General features: G+C 35.1%; 2 protein-coding genes across 2 annotated transcripts; one reads left to right on the top strand and one right to left on the bottom strand.

Moving 5' to 3' along the window:
• Nucleotides 1-613: 613 nt before the first annotated feature.
• Nucleotides 614-2,895, bottom strand: LOC136816658 (uncharacterized). Its single transcript, XM_067072990.1, has 4 exons — nt 2,856-2,895; nt 2,589-2,696; nt 2,112-2,198; nt 614-1,880 (listed from the first exon to the last, which is right to left on the bottom strand). Exons 1-4 carry the CDS (start codon nt 2,880-2,882, stop codon nt 1,788-1,790), a joined length of 315 nt encoding a protein of 104 aa, XP_066929091.1. The 5' UTR covers nt 2,883-2,895; the 3' UTR covers nt 614-1,787.
• Nucleotides 2,896-12,275: 9,380 nt separating this feature from the next.
• LOC136816637 (uncharacterized) lies at nt 12,276-16,995 on the top strand. Its single transcript, XM_067072972.1, has 5 exons — nt 12,276-12,404; nt 15,165-15,247; nt 15,583-15,680; nt 15,923-16,026; nt 16,452-16,995. The coding sequence occupies exons 1-5, from the start codon at nt 12,276-12,278 to the stop codon at nt 16,785-16,787; spliced, it is 750 nt and encodes a 249-aa protein (XP_066929073.1). The 3' UTR covers nt 16,788-16,995.
• Nucleotides 16,996-20,955: the final 3,960 nt, after the last annotated feature.

The raw sequence follows: 20,955 nt of genomic DNA, 5'->3' as shown, positions 1-20,955 counted from the left end.
ATTTCGTCGGGGGAAAATTTTGTCACCCCTCAAAATTTTCGTCACTTTCCCCTGACATCCCCCGATAGTTATGGGCATAAGCCGCTGGGTGCGGTATTTGACCCTTTCCAATAATTTGCAAAAGAGGCGAATTGCAAAATCGCAAAAGAATTTGAAGATTCTTGAAGTAAATCAGGAATCGAGTATTTACCAAAAAGTGGAATTTTATAGAGGTTGTAATACAAATATTCTTCTTTTAAGTTTAAAAGTATTTCTTGAAAATAGATGCCGACTTATGAATAAAGTACAAAATTACAAGGGAACTGCGTACTTAAATTACAGAAACAAATACTATACCAATAATCGCGGCATATTCTGTTAAAAAAGAGACACTACAGAGATGGAGCCCAGGAGGAGAGAACGACGCAAAAAATGGAAACGGAACGTGCAGCTGGGTGGAGTTCCTTTAAAAACTCCAGGAAATCTCTTACAGGGTTTCAAAATTACCAAATTTCAATAACTGACTCTTTTGTTAACACGATCGACTTTTTTTAAAAGCGGAAAAATTTTGGAATTTTGACACAAACATGTACTTGCACGCCTTTAATGAATGACTATGAACGACAAACGATCGCACCGTTTTAAATAAAATTTCGTGCTCACAAGATCGCCTTTAGGTTGACAGATAAACAGACACAACGGTCGTTCCTCAAGTCGTGAAACAATCGCATTGTTTTAAATAAAATTTCGTGCTCACAAGATCGCTTTTAGGTTGACAGATAAACAGACACAACGGTCGTTCCTCAAGTCGTGAAACAATCGCATTGTTTTAAATAAAATTTCATGCTCACAAGATCGCTTTTATGTTGACAGATAAGAACACACAGAGACTATATAAGTCTTTAAAATTGAAATATTTAGACAAAGGTTTGACAATAATAATTCTGAAACATATCCATAATACTAAAACTTCGATAACTCATGAGAGCTTTCGTAAATCTTGACAGCATTGCTCGTTCATCATCGTCCTTCAAATACCTGGAATATTCCCAAAGAAGAATACCCAGACAGTACTTGTCTGATTCGATGGAAGGGCATGACTTTCTATTGATTACGTCTAACGGCAAATTGCTCGAAGTACTCAATTTCATGGCCATTGTGTTACTTAAAACCTTGACACCTTTCAAATGACAAGCAGAGGAAAAGTCAACGATCAGTGGAACTCGGTAGTCTCTTTCTTGTATCCAAGACACGATTATATTATATCCAGTGATGTTATTCAAGATTACATCACGGCCATGAATAAAGTCCAGAACGGAAGCAAGCTCCTTTAATACAACGCCTCATAATTATACCAGAAACATGGGACGGCAGTGTCCTTAGGGAGGAGCTCATCTGTTCATCCATGGTTGTACTCAGATTTATCCGATCAAAAACAGAATAGGGTTTTCCATGTAGCTTCGTGAGACCAACTGCCTTGATTATATTGGAATGCGAGCCGACATAAGACAATATTTTCAACTCATAGCCTAATAAGATGTAGCATTCTCTAGCACTCTCCTGGAGAATTGTCTTGACTATGACCTCTTTTCCATTCATGGAAGCTATGTAAAAGCTTGCTGATGGGTTAAAAAAACCTGCTTCTACTTGCTTAAAAATACTAAATTGTGTGGCGTCAACGATGTCAATATCTGTATAGGATATGTCTTCTTGCAGCATTCCAACCAGACCAGAGCATGATGCAGAGTTGCAAAGCGTAGTAGTTCTGGAAGAAAAATATTTGCTCAAGCGCTTTTCATCAATTTCTTTCACCAGAACATCGCATAAAGCTTCGTAAAGCTCTCTTTCGATAATACATCTATGAAATTATTCGAGTTAAGCATCGATTGCGGTAAGTCATCCTGAAAACAAATAAGAAAATCATATAAAGCTTGCCTTTTTATCTTTTCTATCCCATGTGCTCGAGGTGGGAAGAATACAGGGTCCTTATAAAAAATTGTGGGTTGATTTTCCAAATAAAGCCCTAAGAAAAAGAAGGTATGACGCGAATAGAAATTTTTAACCATTATTGTTCTTTTTCAACTCATTCAAATGATTAAAATGTAAGCTGGTAAAGTCCGAATAAAAGGTACCTTGGAAACACGAGGAGGATTTTGGCAGCTATTTTCCACAATAGAATTGGCCTGTGTTCCGTCAGCAATTACCAGTTGACGATCATCCTTAAAAAAGCAATTTTCAAATTTAGATAGTACCACAGTGTGCAAAGGGGCAAGGCCATATGTAAGACAACGTGGGTGCTTTAAAAACTACAGAAGTTCTTCTACTAAGCTTTGCATCAAAGTTGCGAAATCTTCTCAAATTTAAAACATGATATTTTTAGATAGGTAATTTTTACAATAATAGCAAACTGTAAAATAAGCTGTCACAGTTTATCTTATCTTATCCCCGACTAAAATCTGTAAACTTCTGGTAATTGAAATACAAGAAACCAAACCAACCAAAGCCTCTCCAATATACTGGGTAGGAGCTACACACTATGTCTACTTTGTAGATTAAAGAATTCAATGAGTTTTCAAAGTGGATCTATTACAAGGACCAGTTAAACTTACTGTAGCCGGGTTTGACTTGTACAAACTGTATCGAACGTAGTAAACTCTTCGAAGGTAGTTAAATATCTCGTCCATAGTTCGTGTTTGACATAGTTTGTCAATTTCAATCTGTAAATTGAAAAAAAAAATAGACGATCCCAATCAAACGAATCAAAACCAAGCAATTCAAGAGTGAACATCGGAGAATTAAATTTAAAACCCAAAAATTATCTTTCAAAATGATATAAAATTCAAAGGTTACAAAGAACTACCTAGCACACTACGTACCGTTAGAGAAGCAGCTATTTGTCTCATCTTTCTCCTTTGATTTGCCTTTTGTGATTTCGAAACACCAGGCGGAACCAAATCTACAAGTTCTCTTATTAATTCTTTCTTTTTGTCTTCTTGTGACATTTTAGTATTGTTGTATTGCTAAAATGAAAATTCATTTAATTTAAATGGTGTGATAGGGCGATCAAGGTAAAAACTTCCAAAACATCAAATGACGCAGAAGACAGGTTGCAATAAATATTGCATTAATTCCTAAGTTTCATTAACTGGATAAAAGGAAAAGGGGGTAATGAAGACAGGATAACAAGATATCTAAGAAATTTATTGTCAACAAAATATTATAAGCTATGATGAAAAAAAATTATATACAGGTTGGTCGTAGAAAATTAGAACCTCGGTTTATTAGCTAAGGAAAAGCAAAACATTAAATGTTCGATTAGAAAGAGGAATTCCTGATTCTGGGTATAACCACCAAAGCATCTTTACCCTTAACTTTTTGAGTCAAATGAACACATTTATCTAAAATCCGGAATGCAGGTATAAACGATGCTGGACCATTATCGACTCTACCGTGTGCTTGCCAACACTCAACAGGATCCCCAAAGTAGTTAGTAACACCAGATGATGAGGAGAAGGATAGACACCATTCAACACGAGCAAACCAATGCGTAAAGACTTCTCCATTTATCAAAAAGCTATGCTTTAAAAATTCTGAAATGATTCCCACTCTTGGGTTGTTTTCACCATAATCTTTAAATTTTAAGATTTCCCCATTCTTGTCGGCCCAAAAGGCTCGGATGTAGGATGAACGACAATTTCTTGATGATATCGATCCAAAAATTTCTCCCGCCACCAAAAGTTCCGAAGTTTTGTGGGACGAAGTTGGGACAACCATGTTTGACCAAATGCCACTGTCGCCATACAAGTATTTGTAGACTTTTGAAAGTCTATCGACTTCCAGCTCTGTCAGGGTGTATAGGAAAGACTTTTTTGGCGCTTCAATGTTGGTATTAGTTTCATACCAGCACGATCCTGAGGGGTCAGTTAGTCTAAATTTCAAATAAAATCAATTGGGAGATAAGAAACCAGAGTATTTCAGAAAATTTACCCGATAATACAATACTGAAGTTGAGAACTGACACTAAAGCTTGAAAAAGGTTTTCTTCAGATTTCAAGTAAGGAGCTAAGGTATGTATAAAAATAAAAGATCTAACTGAAAGTGATACCTTGATGAAAGTTTGGTTGTTGAAATTTGATTGAACAATGAAATTTCATTCAAAGTACCACGCTCAGGATTGGACATTTGTGAGATAAAACCATTGAACTCCTCATTGAACATTTCTGGTTTTTCCAAATTTAAAACACTTCCATCTCGAAGAAACCTCCTCATTATCTGAGGTTCTACTTCACGCTTATTTGTTGGGGCATTTCCAAGTAATCCATTGTACCTGAGAATTGAATTGAAAAAGTGACTTCTTAACAAATTGTTATGAATTTTCACCCCCCCCCCTTCTAAATTCAGGACTTGCCTTTAGTGGGGGGGGGGGGTTCAATTTTATAGGGGGTCTCTGATATATTCTTTTTGAAAACCTGCAGACAAGAATCATCAAAGTTTCTTGAAATTTAAAAAAATTTTGCCTGGGGCGGTACTTTTCTAGTTGTTTGCCTATGAATTTAAGTAAAAAAACCTAAAATTGTAAGGTACTTAATAATTGTTACCTCTTTGGCTACTTATGTAAATAGAACTGTCTCACTAGGAGGGGTTCCAGACCCCAGGAAACTATAGAATAATCAAAAGTTTACAAAAGGAAGTATTATAATTAAAAGACTGGCAAAAAATGTAATTCCTTTATTCATTCTCACCGTTCAAAAGAAAACAACCAAAAGGAGTAGATTGGACCAAAGTCTAGTACGCACTCTTGAAGATGCCCATGGAGATGCATATTACATGTGACTTTGGTTTCCCCATATCTGTTCTGGAAATCTTCACAAAATTCGATAAGTAAATTATGTGCTTTGTCAACATCTGACAATGTAATGATTCTATGGCATAAGTGTTGGCAAGCAAGGACAAATTTTCGAAAACAATCGACATCTGCTTTTGGAACCACAGAGTATAGGGCAAACATAGAATAGAGCAAGGTCCAATTTTTGTATTCGTCTGCATTGAAACCATCAAACGAGCTTTGAATCTTCTTTGGAAGTTTTCCAACATCCGATGGGACGATGACCTCATCAACTTTTTCTTGCAAAGTTGCAAAGTCTTTCTTTGACAACAGGCCATTTTCTTTCCAAACTTTTAAAATCTTTTTGGATGTCCCTGAAATTGAGTAAAAAATTTAATATTAATCTATCTGCATTAAAGGAACTAATTTTGGCGCAGCTAAAATCCTGATGATTCTTTATTAGGCCAGTACTTACTTCATAAGAACTTGATTTCAATTTGGCGAGTGAACAAAATATTCAATTTTGGTGGGAACTTAAGTGAATTTTGTCTAAGCTTGTCAAATCAAATCAAGTCCCATCTAGATAAAATGCATACCAATTAATGAGAGCAAAGTTATAAGAAGTGATGCCATTTTGATTTTGTTCTATAATTTTAAGGGAAGGGCGTAATTGAGTAGGGGAAAATTACACTTCAAGGGAGGACTAAAGAGAAAAGTAGGCAAAAACCAAGACTCATGTTTGTTGCCTAATTAAAATATATTACCTTAAGAGAATAAATAAATGCAAAAATAAATTAATCCAGAATTAATTAATGCTAATTTGGTCTTAACTCGCAAAATTAAATTTCAATTGTTTGCATTAAAAAATTCTGCATATTTTTGAGAGAAAAGTTTTTGACACTTTTGGGTTCCTTTGAGAGATTTTTGCCAACATTTAGGGCGATTTTCAACAAATTGGAAACTCTATTTTGCCTTAATTGATTCCAAAATATCCCTAAAAAAGGCCAATTTGCATTAATTTATTCTGCAAAACATAAAAAATAAATAATTCTGCGTAAATTCATTCTGGCATTAATTTATTCTCTTAAAAGGTACATAGAAGAAAATAATTACCTAAGAAAAGATTATGCATTGGATCAATTATTGACATTCTTATGGTGTCAAAATAGGAAAGTTCAGCAAGGACAGAATACCGAGTTCCATATTCACTTTCCTTTTGAAGTCTTTCTCCTTGTGTTGGGCATGCAAGTATTTCAATCATCTGCTTACGGTGTTCTTGGGTTGTTCTCTTATCCCATTTGCTAGTATCAAAACCACTATAATTCATATTGCCATCTTTGCCAACTTCACCAGGGAACGTCTTAGTGCATCTGGAGCAACCTTGATTAGCAATACAATAATTTTAATTACAGGGAAGAAAACTTAGATATTGAAGTACAAAGAGAATAAATTTCTTTCTCTCTGTCACAGTCAAATGGAGCGGCTCTTAGCCAATCAGAATGCATTATTTAGCTCAGTCGGGTAATAAAACACTTAGATGATTTTACTTAATGAGTTATTAAAATGACCCTAGTTTAGCCACCATAAAGTTAAGCCTCCTGAAATTAATGTACTAAAATGAATGAATTACCAAGAAATCCGCAAAGTTTTCTACAAGCTGGAATATCACAGCCAACACAGAGTAATGCAAGATGATAGCGGTGAACTTTATTTGTTATTGGTGATGTTAACTTAAAACCAGTGGTCAATGCTTTCTTCAGCTCAATCACCAAGGGCTTCAAGAAAGTGTTTGTTGAGGGCTCCTTAACCAAATTTGGAATAATACCAACCAATATTACATTTTTTTTTTTTGAAACCTTTCAGTTCGAAGAAGATTCATGATGACTAAGTAAATGGCTCCTATAGAGAAGCTTGCAACATGCTTGAAAGGTTGGAACCAATCCACATTGAGGAATAGCCCATAATTTCTTTCTTTTGCAAAAAAGTGCTCTCCCTTCCTTTTGAACGACTTCCACACTCTTCCATCATAAACATCAGTGAGAACGGCCTCTGATGTTTCTTTCTTCCTCCATTTTTCACACTGTTCTTCAAAACCTTCTCTACTAATCAATGTTTGAAGTGAATTTTCTATAGGTTGATAACAGTAGCTTTTGAAAGGATAAAGAAGTTTGGCACCAGACGGGGATGTTATTGTTTTAAGTAGATACTGTCCACAAATCTTTTCACGCATATGGTTAAATTTATGATTAGGAAATTTCTTTGATGGACATTTTCTGGATTCCCATTCACCACGGTATTTAACTCTGCATTCTTCAAATTCATAGAGATTATGGCACTCAATACAAACAACATATTCTTATAAGTGGTTTTATTTAGCTCTAATCTCTTGTGGAAAGAGTATATAGTGGAAGGGATTTCATCCCAATTGTCCCCAGTCATTCAATAAATTCAGATATATGTATTCTTTGATCAAATCTCACTATAATGAATTTTCATTCTCTTCCCTCCCAACCCCCATTATTAATTTCTATTTTACCCTACATACCGATATGTGTATCCCTTCTATGCTAAATTTTTTTGAACCTGTAATTACGACAGTGGTACCTCAGTCATTTAAACTAAACAGTTAAAACAAATCACTCAAAGGCTAACCTCCAAAAATACTCTGAGAGAAAGTATAATGTTATTTATATATAAAAATGACATTCACATTTTCACTTTTCTCCCCCTGTTACATAAAAACACATTTTGTCATTATGTCAATCAATTAAGTTTTTTTGTATAGAAAGTACAGTAGTTAAAAAAAGGAACAAAATTAACCAATTCATAATTCACAAGGCACCTTTTAAGTGTTGTATTGTTTCAGATAAAGAAAAAGTTTTGTAACATGATTGATAGCTATTTGTCGCTTTTTATAAAAACAGGATTATTCTTCTCTTGAAGGAGGTAATTTTTTATGGAACACGCTGTAAATCTAAAGCCAGAAAAATTGTTTAATAGCCAAGCACCTTTTTGATTCATCATTCGCAAAGTTTTTTGAATCGAGGTAGATCAAGGTAGATCTGTATGAGTTTTTTCATGTACACCCTTATTAATATTGGCGACACGGGGGTGCCAATACCCCCAATGCTAAGAATAAGGTCCGCTTATAAGGTTATGCGTGTGCGCACTAGATTTAAATTTTGCAAAATAAAAATGAATTAGTTGATAGACCTTTTCGCTTTTCCATCCACCATATTGTATTACTCTCTGGTCTCTAATAGACGTCCCCCCGCAAATTAATTTTTCGAAAATTTTCCACCCAGGACATTCTTATTCCAACCCCCCCGCTAATTAATTTTTGGGAAAATAATTTTGAAAGTTCCTTCTTTTGCCCTTATTCTTCTGTATTATCCTACTTTTCCAAAATTTTCCACCCATGACATTTTAATTCCAACCCCCCGCTTATTAGATTTTGAGATTTTTTCCAACCCCCGGCCGCTTATTCCAAACCCCCCGTCTATTAGAGACCAGAGAGAATATGCAAAAATTATAGCTGCTGAATTCTCGTGAATTCGATTTAGCCTGGGAATCCAAGCTGAAATTCAGAGCTTGGTGCACCTAGAGAAAGTGAAAGTTGAAACCCCTGTTTCCAAAACTTTATATTCCCACCCAGGGCAACCACTAAAAATTCATAAAAAGTATTCTTACAAGCCCTAAAGCCATTTAGAATAACCAAAAACAACATCAAAGCCCAATAAAAAGTTTGTTTGTTTCGTCATGACCAACCATGTTTTTTTGGAAATTGAAATGGCCTTTTTCAGTCCCGCTAAGGGTCCGAGGGTCGAAAGTGGGGCGGCACATACCCGTCAGCTCGCAACCCTAGTACCCCCCCCCCCCCCCCGGTTGAAGAGACGGCCCTATTTACACCAAGCATCTTAGTTAAATCCTGTTTTCCTCTCAAAAAGGTCTCTGCCATGTAAAGCGGCCCTTACGATTTTGGCGGAGTGAACGCAAGTGAAGCGGACTGCATCCAAATTTTTGGATGCAAATCGAGTTAGGTAAACCAGGCGGTAAACAACAAAAAATATCAAAATCAAAAAATGTTTATTGACTGGATATCCAGGCTAAGTTCAATTAGTTCGATTAGGCAAAAAAGTTCGATTAGTTCTATATCCGAATCTCCCAATCCTCACTTTGTTTTCAAAACTTTTATCGCCACTTTTCTTTGACAGTGTAAAGTTGACATCTTGCAGACTCCCGGATATTTATTTCGTCCGGATATTTAGTTCACCCGGATATTTAGTCCGTGCGAATGCCCGGCTGGGAAGATTTTGGGAAATTAGCTAGCTAATTTAGAACTTTAGTGTGTGAGTTATCTGATATTGCAATGGTGTCTCCTTTCGAGTTTAAGCGTGGGCGGCCGCCAATACTGCAATACGCCATCACAATCCAGACGTACTTAATCGATAATCGGGAGTGATCGATAATTAATTGATAAGTAATCGATGGATTAGAAATCGATCACGCGATAGAAACGATAGGTAATCGATACTCAAGATTTTTTAAAAGCTCGATTATTAATCGATTATTTATCAATTACTGCCGATTATCGATTGTATATCGATTATGTATCGATTATCCCTAGTCGATAAGTGATTGATATGTGATCGATGGTTTAAAGATAATCGATAGGTAATCGATAGCTTGGAAATAATCGATTGCTGATCGATACTGAAGATTTTTTGAAGGTGGGATTATTTATCGATTATATCGGATTATCGATATCTAATCCATCAAGTACTTATCGATTAATCATCGATTACTCCCGATTATCGATTAAGTACGTCTGGCACAATATAGCTAAGATGATGACCAATATAATGCCTATGGTTAAGGTGAAATAATAAAGCGCGTAAAAAAAGTCATAAAAGCCAAAATACTCTAAATGAAAAATCGAAGTGATCGAAGCTAAACAATCGACCAACTCAACTCACTTTTTTAGACCTAACGAGGACGCAAAATGAGGATATTTGTGATAGCGCCGCCGGGCCGTTTAAAGAACTAATAGATCTTTCCGATAATGCCGCGGCCATATTTGAAAAGTACGCATAATAGCAACCGTTACTTGATTATCTCTCATTGGCTGCGATCATAGCAATAGTTGCTATTTTGCGTACTTTTCAATATGAATATTAATATCTACTATGCTCTTTTCCATTCTCATTTACAATATGGTTGCCAACTATGGGGTCTCACTGATAATACTACATCAAAACCTATCTTTTTTCTTCAAAAGAAAGCCTTACGTCTCATGACCTTTAATAACTCTCAATGCCCTTCTTCTCCACTTTTCTTAGATCTTAAAATTATCAAAATCTTCGACCTTGTCAGATGCCTTAATATTTCTTTTGTTCACAAATTCTTGAACAACAGATTACCTTTCGATCTTCTGCAATTTTTTAATTTCATTCAGCTTGATGCTGATGGTGATGATAATCAAGGTACCAGAGGAGCAAAATTGAAACTTCTGTTTGTTCCTTCCTTTAATACTATAACTTTTGGTAACAAATCATTTACTAAGACCTGCATAACACAATGGAATTGTTTACAGCGATCATACCCTGATATAACCTTGAGCTCATCTGATTATGATTTTATTAAATCTCTTGCCTTCACTCACTGTATTGGGGAATACTGAGCACACCCCCTCCCCAATCAAGAAAGTAAAATTTATTCTATTTCTATTGCTTCAATTTTTTCGGCACTTAGGTGGCCGCATCTTTTTGATTAGCTTAGCTATAAGGCGGTCTCCTTCCCTTTTATTTTGTTGATTCCGCCTCTTGTATCATTTTCTGATGTGTTAAAAGCGGTAAATAAATACTTACTTACTTATATGGCCGCGGTATTATTGGAAAGGTCTATTGCATGAATTGAACTTTTTTGCTTACTTCATTCCCCTATGAGAAGGGGGTTTCAGGATTTTCTAAGATTTTCACTAGGGGAGGTTTATCAATTTTTAGAAAGAAAGCACAACCAGGGTTGGCAGACTAGATGATAACAAACCATTAAACCAGATAGATTATGGTGGGATTCATAGCATCGTCAATAGAGGAATGTAAGAAATTCATATACCAAAACTACAATGTAATGTAAGAAATTCATATACCAAAACTAAAATGACTTTCGAAGGATTAAAAAGTCCAGACGAACAGTAGACAACAAACCAAAAAACAAGCAAAGCAAAAACCACTTTAAAAGCCACAAGCGTGATGTGATCCATTTACAACCGCCATTTTTAACAATGAATGTAAATAGAGATATCTTTCTGTGACCGAGTCCACATGTTTATAAATATTTTGAAAGGCGAAGAATTAGTCGGCTTCCGTAAATTTTAGCAATCAGGGGGTTCAAAAAAATAAATTTAATTTACATGGCCAAAAATAATATGCGTAAAGAAATATTTTTAAACTCCTCCGTATCATTATAATTCATATGATAATAAATTTTTAACTTAATACTCAACCAGTTATTTTTTGTCCTTAAAGTTGAAGATCTTAGGCAATAATATTGTGATAGCTCACCCCCTGATCGAAACTGAAAAACCGAGCTTCGATGGTAGCGGTAATTTTAATTAAGCGCCGTTTCAAAGTTACATATCTGCAGTCCAGACGCGTTTTCTTCATCTCGTAAAATTATTTTGTCATGGCAGAACCAGCGAAATTTTTCAGTCAAAGCAGTAAAGCTACATCTAAAATAGCAACAAGTAAAGCTTCATCTGGAAATAAAAGTTCAAATAGCAACAAAGAGACTACAAGAACAAAAAGCTCAAAGAAGGAGCTAAAAAGGTTGCAGAGCCTTGAAGATTCGTCTGAAAACGATTCCACCAGTTGCAGCAGTGACGACGAGCCTTCGATCAATAGATCTAAGTGGTGTTGAGGCTTTTGATGAGTCCTCAAACAGCTTCAATCAAGAAGAAAGCCATGTCAATACTTCTGATGATAATAAAGATGATGAACACACCAATAATCGCAGTCCTCTGAATAACACATCACCCACTTCTTCAAACAATGGCAATGGAACTTCCAACACTAGTAAGTTTTTTTTTTGCAATTTCAACTAACTCCGGTTTACTATGTCGATGTAGTCAGATGTTCTGCAATTTTAGGTCTGGATCACAATAAAGTTGTATTCGCGTCATTCGTCTTTTTTTGGACAGTTGGAAATAACGCCGGATCTTCCGATGATAGATTTTTTGCCTTAAAAAACACTAAGCAACTTGTTATTTGCTGCTACGAAGTAACGCGGCCATCAAAAAATTGTTCTGTTCGTGTCGCATAGGGTGTGAAAAATGCATGCTGGCTAACGGGCAGGCAGAAAAATTCTCAGGTCTTTTAAGATCACGTCTGTTAGTCTATGGTTTATGTCAAAGAATAATTTGCCTTATCTGGATTTTTTACTGCTTCTTTGCACCGCAAAATTGAAATATTATATGAGGGCAGGTGACACAAATAGAACAAGTCTTTGCAACTTAGAGAACGAAAATCAACAACTTCAAGAACAGCTGCAAACAATGCAAAAGAAAAAGCCTGAGAAGCTCACTGTTCCCAATGATGTTAGGGTAAGATTTAAAAGATTGTTGTAATGGTTTTTGCGAAGCGAATATACATGAGCGAAGCAGTTTTGCTATAGTGTGCATGTACCTTTAAATTCTATATACCCAGGGGAGCGCAAGACGAAAACGAAAATTTAGTTCCCATCTGTTAAATGTGGATTAAGTATTCAGATCCCGGTTGTTTTCGTCCAGGTAAGAGGCGGTAAGAGGCGTTACAATATCGGTTTGGTAGATTGTATTTAGGATGGCTTCGTCGAGAAAAAGAACCGCTCTACGGCGCCGAAAATCTCCGAGTCAGGGCAACTTCCATAAAAGATATTCCGTCGTTCCCGTACATTTTTAGCTTCTTTACTCCCGCTCCATATCAGAAAGCTGATTGGTTCGGAAAACCAGCGCGCGGTCGAAGCGTTCAAAGAACTCAAACTCTCTCTCTGCTCTCATGGTGCTCCCTTTTAAGAAGTCGCTGCATTGACTCGAGCATTGAAAACACAGACACTTTCGAATCTTTCCAATTTCGAATGTTTACTTTTTTGTGAGAAATAAAAATGAAACGTTGAATGTTTTGAAAAAGTTGAAGCGGTGTAAGATGTTGGTTGAAAAGAAGAAGCTGAAACTGTAGCAAAGAGAAAGAACAGGAGAAAGAAGATGGAAATTTTTATTGTTTCATCTGGTTTCATTGACAAGACAGGCTCAACAGAGTTGTTGTGTCATTTCCAGAAAAGGAAAGCTGAAAAATGACCTGCATACGTGGTGAAAAAAACTTTTTTGCAAAGCGAATATATATAACTATAAAGAGAGTGAGCAAGAACGTGAACTTGGCCTTTTAGCATGCTTTGAAATGGGGACGAACATATTCAAGTTATGGATAATCTGGAAGAATTTATCCCTCCTCTTATTCAGTGAAAAAGAGAACTGATTGTTTGTCGTTGTTCTTGAAATCTTGACTTGGCTGCTCGAAAATATGTGGGCTCTGGTTGCTTGCTGTTATAAATATGCATTTGATGGCCAGGATAAAGTAAGTATTGAGGAAACATATGATTGTAAAAAGGATTTTAGAAATTGCTGAAAATGAAAATGACTTGTAAAATATCGAAATATGTGTCCATGAACAAATCTTGACAGTTATCAAAACATGATATTATGGATATTTATATGATGTACTTTTAACTGTTTTAAATTTCTGTGCTACAGCTGATAAAATTATTTTAATGTGAAGAGTTTGATCCTAAATCAATGGTAAGACTGTCAAACATTTGTCTCCAGCAGATTTATAATTAAAAACCCTATATGCTTCACCACTTTGGAAAATACAGCCATTATAAAAATATTGAGGTTTTTTGCTTAATTGTTGAATCAAACCCTGGTCGAAGGAATTGTAAGAATCTTCTTAAATTTTAGTTCTTTTTCTCTGGTTTTTCTTTATATTTATCTTTAGGATTTTATACCACTAATAGTTTTATTATAATTATAGAACTTAAACTTTTAAATTTTTGTGTATAAATAATGATGTAACTTGATACAATATTTCTAACTCGTAACTGGGTATGGTTATTAAAGATTAAATTCCTCAGTACAGTATTTCACATTCCTGTCTCAATAGACCGACTGGTGTTTAATCTGGATAGTGCTTGACCCCGAGGATTCTTTTGTTTTGATTGGGTTTTGGTTGTATGCAAGGGACTCTAAAATAAAGACTAGATTTGGTATCAACATTTACATGTAAAAATCTTCGAAACCATGAATACTATCATCGAGTCACCAATCATTTACTGAGGAAAGTCTGTCTACCACCCTGGAATTCTAACAAATAAAAAACTATTTATGGCAGGGAGGATTCGAATGTTTGTTTTTATTGAAACATTCGAAATTCGAAAGATTCGAAAGTTCGATTTTCGAACACGAGGAATTTAAAACCGGAAGTAAAATGAGTCAAAATAAACCAAAATTAAAAATAATTTACTTTTTAGGTTCAGGTGGAAAAGCTTTCCCGAACAAAAGACGCGATTTTAAAATGTTCTTCGAATATTTTTTACTTACCTTACATGAGTATTAGGAGACGTGTAATTAAGTGAATTAACACGAATTGAGAAAATTTCATGTTAATTTCAAGGCCGTTAAATTCCATACTTATATTCATGTAATAAGGTATAAATCATTTTTGTTTGGTGAGACCTCTATAAGTATAACGTTAGAAAAAAGAACTTATCGGGCTCATTCAATACTTTCTATCTTTTTGCTTGCAACTTGCGAATTTAGTGACCTGCCTCGATCGCTTCGCAACTTTTATATATATACGGCTTGTTTTACTATAGAATTCATTTTGAGAATAGCCTTTATTATGAATAGGTCTTGGGAGGAAAATATAAGAAACAAACCTTCAAAATGCGATATCGCATTTTTGTATTCAGACCAGATTCTTGGCGATAGATACTATGGGCCCCTTCAGGGCGGAATATACGATCTAAATAGTTAGGGTAAACTCACGCGTCCCAGTCTGGCAAATAAATAATTTGAATTTTGCAATTTGATCAGCCGTTTTGGTGTAGTGAATCGATCAGCTCTCAGGCGAGGGGTCGCTGGTTCGAGTGACCCCGGGTTTTTTTGGAAATTTTTAGTTTTTTGAATATTTTTGTGACTTTTCATATTTCTCAAAATAATTTTTGTTTATTTTCTTTGAATTTAAATTGGAAATGAATTTTAATATTATTTATGGGTTTTTTCAGGATTTTTAGTTAGATGTAATTTTGTCTTTACTCTTCATTTCAGTGGTACGTGAAAAAAGGATATGCATCCCGCAAAAAAGCAGTTTCACTCCAGTTGAAAGATTGGGATTCTTCTCCTGGGCACCAGTAAGTTTATATTTGTACAGAATTTTTATGTAATACCACTGTCCTGTCTGTGCCCATGCGGCTTTTTTCAGTCTGCATTTGTTAAAATATAAATTTAAAAAACCTTCATCTTATTTTCTTATGGGGAAGATATAATACACAGTATCATTTTTCATAATGAGCACAAAATCATATTTGATTCTGACCATATCAAACTTTACAGGCATTCTTGTTTCCACTCTTTGTTTATTCTCTATACTTATCTTTGAAGAGGATTGGCGTGTTTATACTATTTACTTCATGTTTGGATAAAGAGGATGAACTTTTTATTCAATCAGTTGTATTTTTCCTTTAAGTGCTTTCGACGAAGTCAATCTGAAAACAACAACATACGTGAAAAACTTTGTGACACCAATCTTTGCAGAAATCGAAAACAGAGATAAAATTATTAACGGTATGATTTTTAATTTTTTATCTTATGAAAGGCAAGACTGTTCATGCAATAATCTTTTTTGATTTCAAAGTATCTTTGTAATTAACTTCGAACTCCAATGCATTGTGCTTGTGCTGTGGCCCTATCTAATTTTTGTGTCTTTAAATGTTAAGAGTATACTGATGAAACAGTATCACGAAATTCTCGACCAAAAGCTTATGTTCATTAAGTTCACTTGCCCTAATTTATAATTTTCATTATAGCGGCTATCAACATTCACTTCGAAAACAAGAAGACTGTTAAGCGAAAAAAAGCACGAGATCCAAACATCCAACAAAAGCAAACCTACAGTCAAAGGAAAAAACACGTAAGTATTTTGGCATATAGTTCTTAAAGAAAAACTAAATCTAGACTTGCGCCTCAGAATATATAGTTGATTGTTTGTGCTTTTGTTTATCCAAATTGATATAATAGTTTTGTCCTTGCGTTCACATTTACATTATAACTTTGACAAGATTAAGTGGATCCTTTTCTTGAGTTCAAGTCTTTGATGATTTCGCTATTTTGATGTCACGCTTGACTGTTTCAAAGGAGACATACAACGTCAATTTTGAACGTCTTTCCATATTTAGTTACTAAAACATTCAAATTTTGTTTTATTAACCAAAACCACACAAAACTGCTAGTAGCACGTAGGTTCAAACAATGGCTTAACGACAGTGGCTGTCGTGGCTATTATAACCTGCAAATACTCTCCTGTTAAATATATTCAATTTTTTTCTTTTTCTGTAGAAAGCGGAAAGAAGACAAAAAACTTTAAGTGCCATGGACATCAGCGAAGAAGATAAGACTCGATATACACAAATCATCGTTCCAGAGATGATGTCTTCGGAAGAGGATAGACAGGACGAAAACGGTGATTCATTTTACTATGTACGGTCTCTGCCCTGGCGCAGTAAGAAATACAATCGAATAGTTTCAAAAATTGACGAGGCCTACATGCAGAACATGTCTGCCAAGGCAAAGAAACAGTACAACAAAAGGGTGCCTGGTTCACCATCAAAACGTCCACGTCCGCCCGTCAAATGTTTGTCACATGTATATGATAAGTATGTGGTGAAAGAGTAGAAGCATTGAAAATTTGCTGGTGTGGAATTGTATTTGCTTTTTTAGGGATAAATACCCAAATTCAAAACTAAGATTAATAAATTTTCATTTTTCATTTGTATACAATTCATTAACATACACAACGATTTTATTTTTCTGTAGTCTATTTTTTTATATACCAACCTATTCATACTTATTTAACCTTGATACTTTTAATTTGGTAGTAAGATTTTCCATACATTACATAACAACAAACTCCAATACTACAACATTCTGCACTCTTTTTACTACAATTTTAAGCTTAGTCTCGTCGACTTCGTTTTGTTAATATCTTACTTATTTACAAACCTAATTCTCAGTCTTGTCCTGGTCAGTCACATCAAACCTCTTATGTCAGAACCTTTTTTAGATTTTTAACATATAATTTTTAAATATTTTCATTTTTATTCAAATTTATTAAATTTTATGTTGTAGGTTCACATCAGCTTTGTCTGCCCTTTTATAACCTACTTTATCAAATAAATGATATAAAAAACAACTGATATGTCAGCATGTTTTATTTTTCAGTGTCAATTATCAAATGACACCCTTGTAAATTAAAAAAAAGGAACGTTTTTATCATAGCAAACCATTTTTTTTCTAAAACTAACTTTGTAATCTTTTTGTGTGTGCTAATCTTTATTTTGTTTAGGTTTTCTCACTTTTGTTTAAAATTTTAAAGAGCCTGTCTGTTAGCTTATCAGTTTCTGGAGCTAAAGTTTTTTTTGAGTCTGTTTGTGTAATTTCTCAACACTTTAACTTTTTTGTTTTGATGTGCTGTATGATAATTTCTCCATTTTATCATTACTGGTAATCGATTTCCGTTTTCTTAAATCAATGAGCTTTCCATTAAATTACTTGAGATTCACTTAATTCAAACGTGGGTCGTTGGAAAAATATGCACATTTTTACCCTATTATTTTTAGCACTATTGCATTATACTTTTTCTTTTCTGTAAGCAAAATTTACACTTTTTTTGGTATTTAAGCACTTGTATGCTTGAGAAGAAAACACATTTCTTGAAATTACTTAGAAGAACGTACGTTTCTTTGGCTTCTCATGCCCTTGGGGTCTACCACGATTTGGTTTGAACATATGTCTATAGAAATCTGAAGTCTTAAAGTGACAGATATTTGCAGAAAGATTTAATCTTTTCCTTCCTTGATACATTTAGATAATTTTGACAAACCCTGTGAAACATAGTAGTAATTCTATTTTCATAAAGCGCCAAAAATGATATTTTTTTCCCAAAATTGTATCACAAGGTGTTTTCATAAAATCGTCAAGTAAAAAGGCCCAAAAAATGATGTTTCCCACATTTTCCGCACAGTGACACACGGTGCTACCATAAAATCTATTTGTAAAAACGTCAGAAAATGATGTTTTTCCGCATTGTCCGCCGAGTGACACATTGCGTTTTCATGAAACCATTTAGGAGAAACGTCAGAAAGTGATGTTTCTCTACTGGAAAACATCAAATTTCATGCAGTGTAATGTAGGTGTCTCTTCCCACCTCCCTGTTCTTGTCTAGTACCGCCATCAGCGATAGCCAGTTGTCCTTGGTTGATCTCTCCTTTTGTCCACCATTCTGGAATTTGTTTATATTCAATTTTGACTCTGCCTTGTTAAGTAGTACTTTCTCAAACACTTTGCTGACCGTATTGGTCAGAAAAATTCCACTGCTGTTCTTCATTTCTGTCTTCTTTCCCTTGTTTTTATATATTGACTTGACGGTTACTTTTTCCCACTGCTCTGGTATAATCATGTTCCTGAAGATTTCGTTAAATATAATTTTCAGTGATTTGATCATCTCACCACCTCCCTCTTTCAACATCTCATTCCTCCATCCTCCAGAATCAGGTGCCTTTCTTCTTTTCAGCTTTCTTACTACGTCATTTATCTCTTTCTTGGTTACGGTTAGGGCTTCCTGTGTATTTGCCACTTCTTTCATGCTTTTGATCTTTTTCTCTACTGTCTATTCTGATTTCATTTGGGCTTCATTAAAAGACTCTTCGTCTGGTTTTTTAAACAGGTCCACATAGAATATTTTGAAGACATCAACAATCTTGCTCTTTTCAGATACCATTTCCCCTTTCTCGTTGACCATTCCGCTTACTATCTCTTGTTGCGTTCCTTTGACTTTTCTTTTGAATTCCCAGAAACTCTCCTCCTTCATTATTATTATTATTATACAGATTTACAAGCTAGGCTCACAGTGGGCCTCTAACCGATCTTATTTTACACTATTCTTGAATCGTATTTTGAGGGATGGTTTTCCCATGCATCTTTGAGGTTTTCTTTGAAGGTCTTTATAGACTTTGCTGAAACGACATTTCTCGGCAGTCTATTCCAGGTTGGCACACATCTGTAATAAAAGGATTTCGTTTGAGGTCCGTGGAAACCGTCATTTGCGAAGTTAGGTAGAAGCTCAAGGGGGTGTCTTCGATTTGGACGCGGACGTTTAGTCAACTTGTCAGGTATTGTTGTTTTATCGTAGTAGTGGAGGTGTTTGTAAACCTGTACCATATCACAAAATCGTCTTCGAAATTCGAGTGTTGGTAAGCCGAGAATTTTGAGCCTATCACCATATGAAAGGCTGCGGTACGTTGGGACCAATCTTGTTGCACGTCTTTGCACTCCCTCGAGTAAGTTGACGCGTTTACGTAATCTTGGTGACCAAACTGATTGTGCGTACTCAAGGTGTGGTCGGACAAATGTTGAGTATAGTGTGCGGGGGATCTCTGGAGTTAAGTTGGTGAAACCTCGTTTGATGACACCAAGCATTGAGTTGGCTTTTTTTACTTGATTGGCTATATGGTCTTCAAATGTCAATTCAGCATCAACCAATAACCCAGGTCTTTTTGTTCAAATACGTGCTCAAGCTGAATATCACCAAGACGATACGGATGAGCGTGTTTTATATTTACGAATTTGCCGATTGTAAGAACGTGACATTTATCCGGATGGAACTGTAATAGCCAATCAATGGACCATTTTTCGAGTGTGTCTATATCACTTTGTATGGCAAGGGAGTCATGGACTGAAACTACCTCTTTGAAGATCTTTGTATCATCTGCGAAAAGTAGCAGATCCGAAATCACCTTGTCAGGCAGATCATTTATGTACAGTACAAAGAGTAGAGGGCCCAAGACACTTCCTTGTGGTATTCCACTTAATACACTATCCATGTTGGATTTTGCTTGGTTTACTTTTACCAAATGCTTTCTTCTACTCAAGACCTGCAAATAAGTAATCGAATCGATTAAATACCTCTTTAATTCGCTATTTTGAAAAATTCTAGCGTTCAAACGCCCTATAGGGGCATGATAGACATGGAACTTGCTCAAAATTTAAACGAAATATTCCAAACAATTAAACGATTTCGAAAGATGAGTCAAAGAAATTAGATGTGAAAAGTTAAAATGATTTTGTTGATTGCGTACACAGAAACAGAAAGAAGTGAATCTTCTAAAAAACATGGTATGGTATAGTTTAAAATCTATTTTTCGAAGTGAATTAAAAATGAAAACGAAATTTCTATATCTTTCCATCTTTTATATATAATACAAAAAAAAAAACAATGTATTAATACATCCCCTTCTCACAGAATAGGAAGGACTTCAGCAGTTGGGGAGGGGTGGTGAAAATAAAAGATTACTTGATAGGGATTGATTGGAGCTTGATATCCTCGTGTTTTTATGGCTGAGGAGTTATGAATTCCATTGTTTTCAAGTCAAAAAACACAGTAGGAATGAAAAAATAACACGATATTTTGTAGGGAGGGTTATTTGATACTTTCCCACCGGAAAGTAAAAGAAAGTACAGCTTTCTACGAGAACGATATTTTGGCCAATTTTTCCAGTGGGGAGAGGGGGTTCCATCGATCCTGCGAGAAGGGTCACATCAGTGAAATGAAAATGGATACGTGCATTAGACAGAGTCAATAAAAAGGGTTTGTTCCGAATTTTTTTTTAACTTTGACAAAACATGATTTCCGATATTTATAATAGCTATTGACGGGTTTTATTGCCAAGTTACCACAAAGATTAATACGGACCAGTAACTTGATTCGCTCAGAAAGTAAGTTAAATAAAAGAGGTATAATTTCATTTCCGATGAATTTTTCCATTTGAAATGAGAGCTTCTCTCT

This window comes from Clytia hemisphaerica, unplaced genomic scaffold, assembly GCF_902728285.1.
Source record: "Clytia hemisphaerica strain Z4C2 unplaced genomic scaffold, Clytia hemisphaerica genome assembly, whole genome shotgun sequence".
Taxonomy (NCBI): Eukaryota; Metazoa; Cnidaria; class Hydrozoa; order Leptothecata; family Clytiidae; genus Clytia; species Clytia hemisphaerica.
Note: the sequence above shows the minus strand (reverse complement) of the source record. Positions and strands in the feature narration are given on the sequence as shown.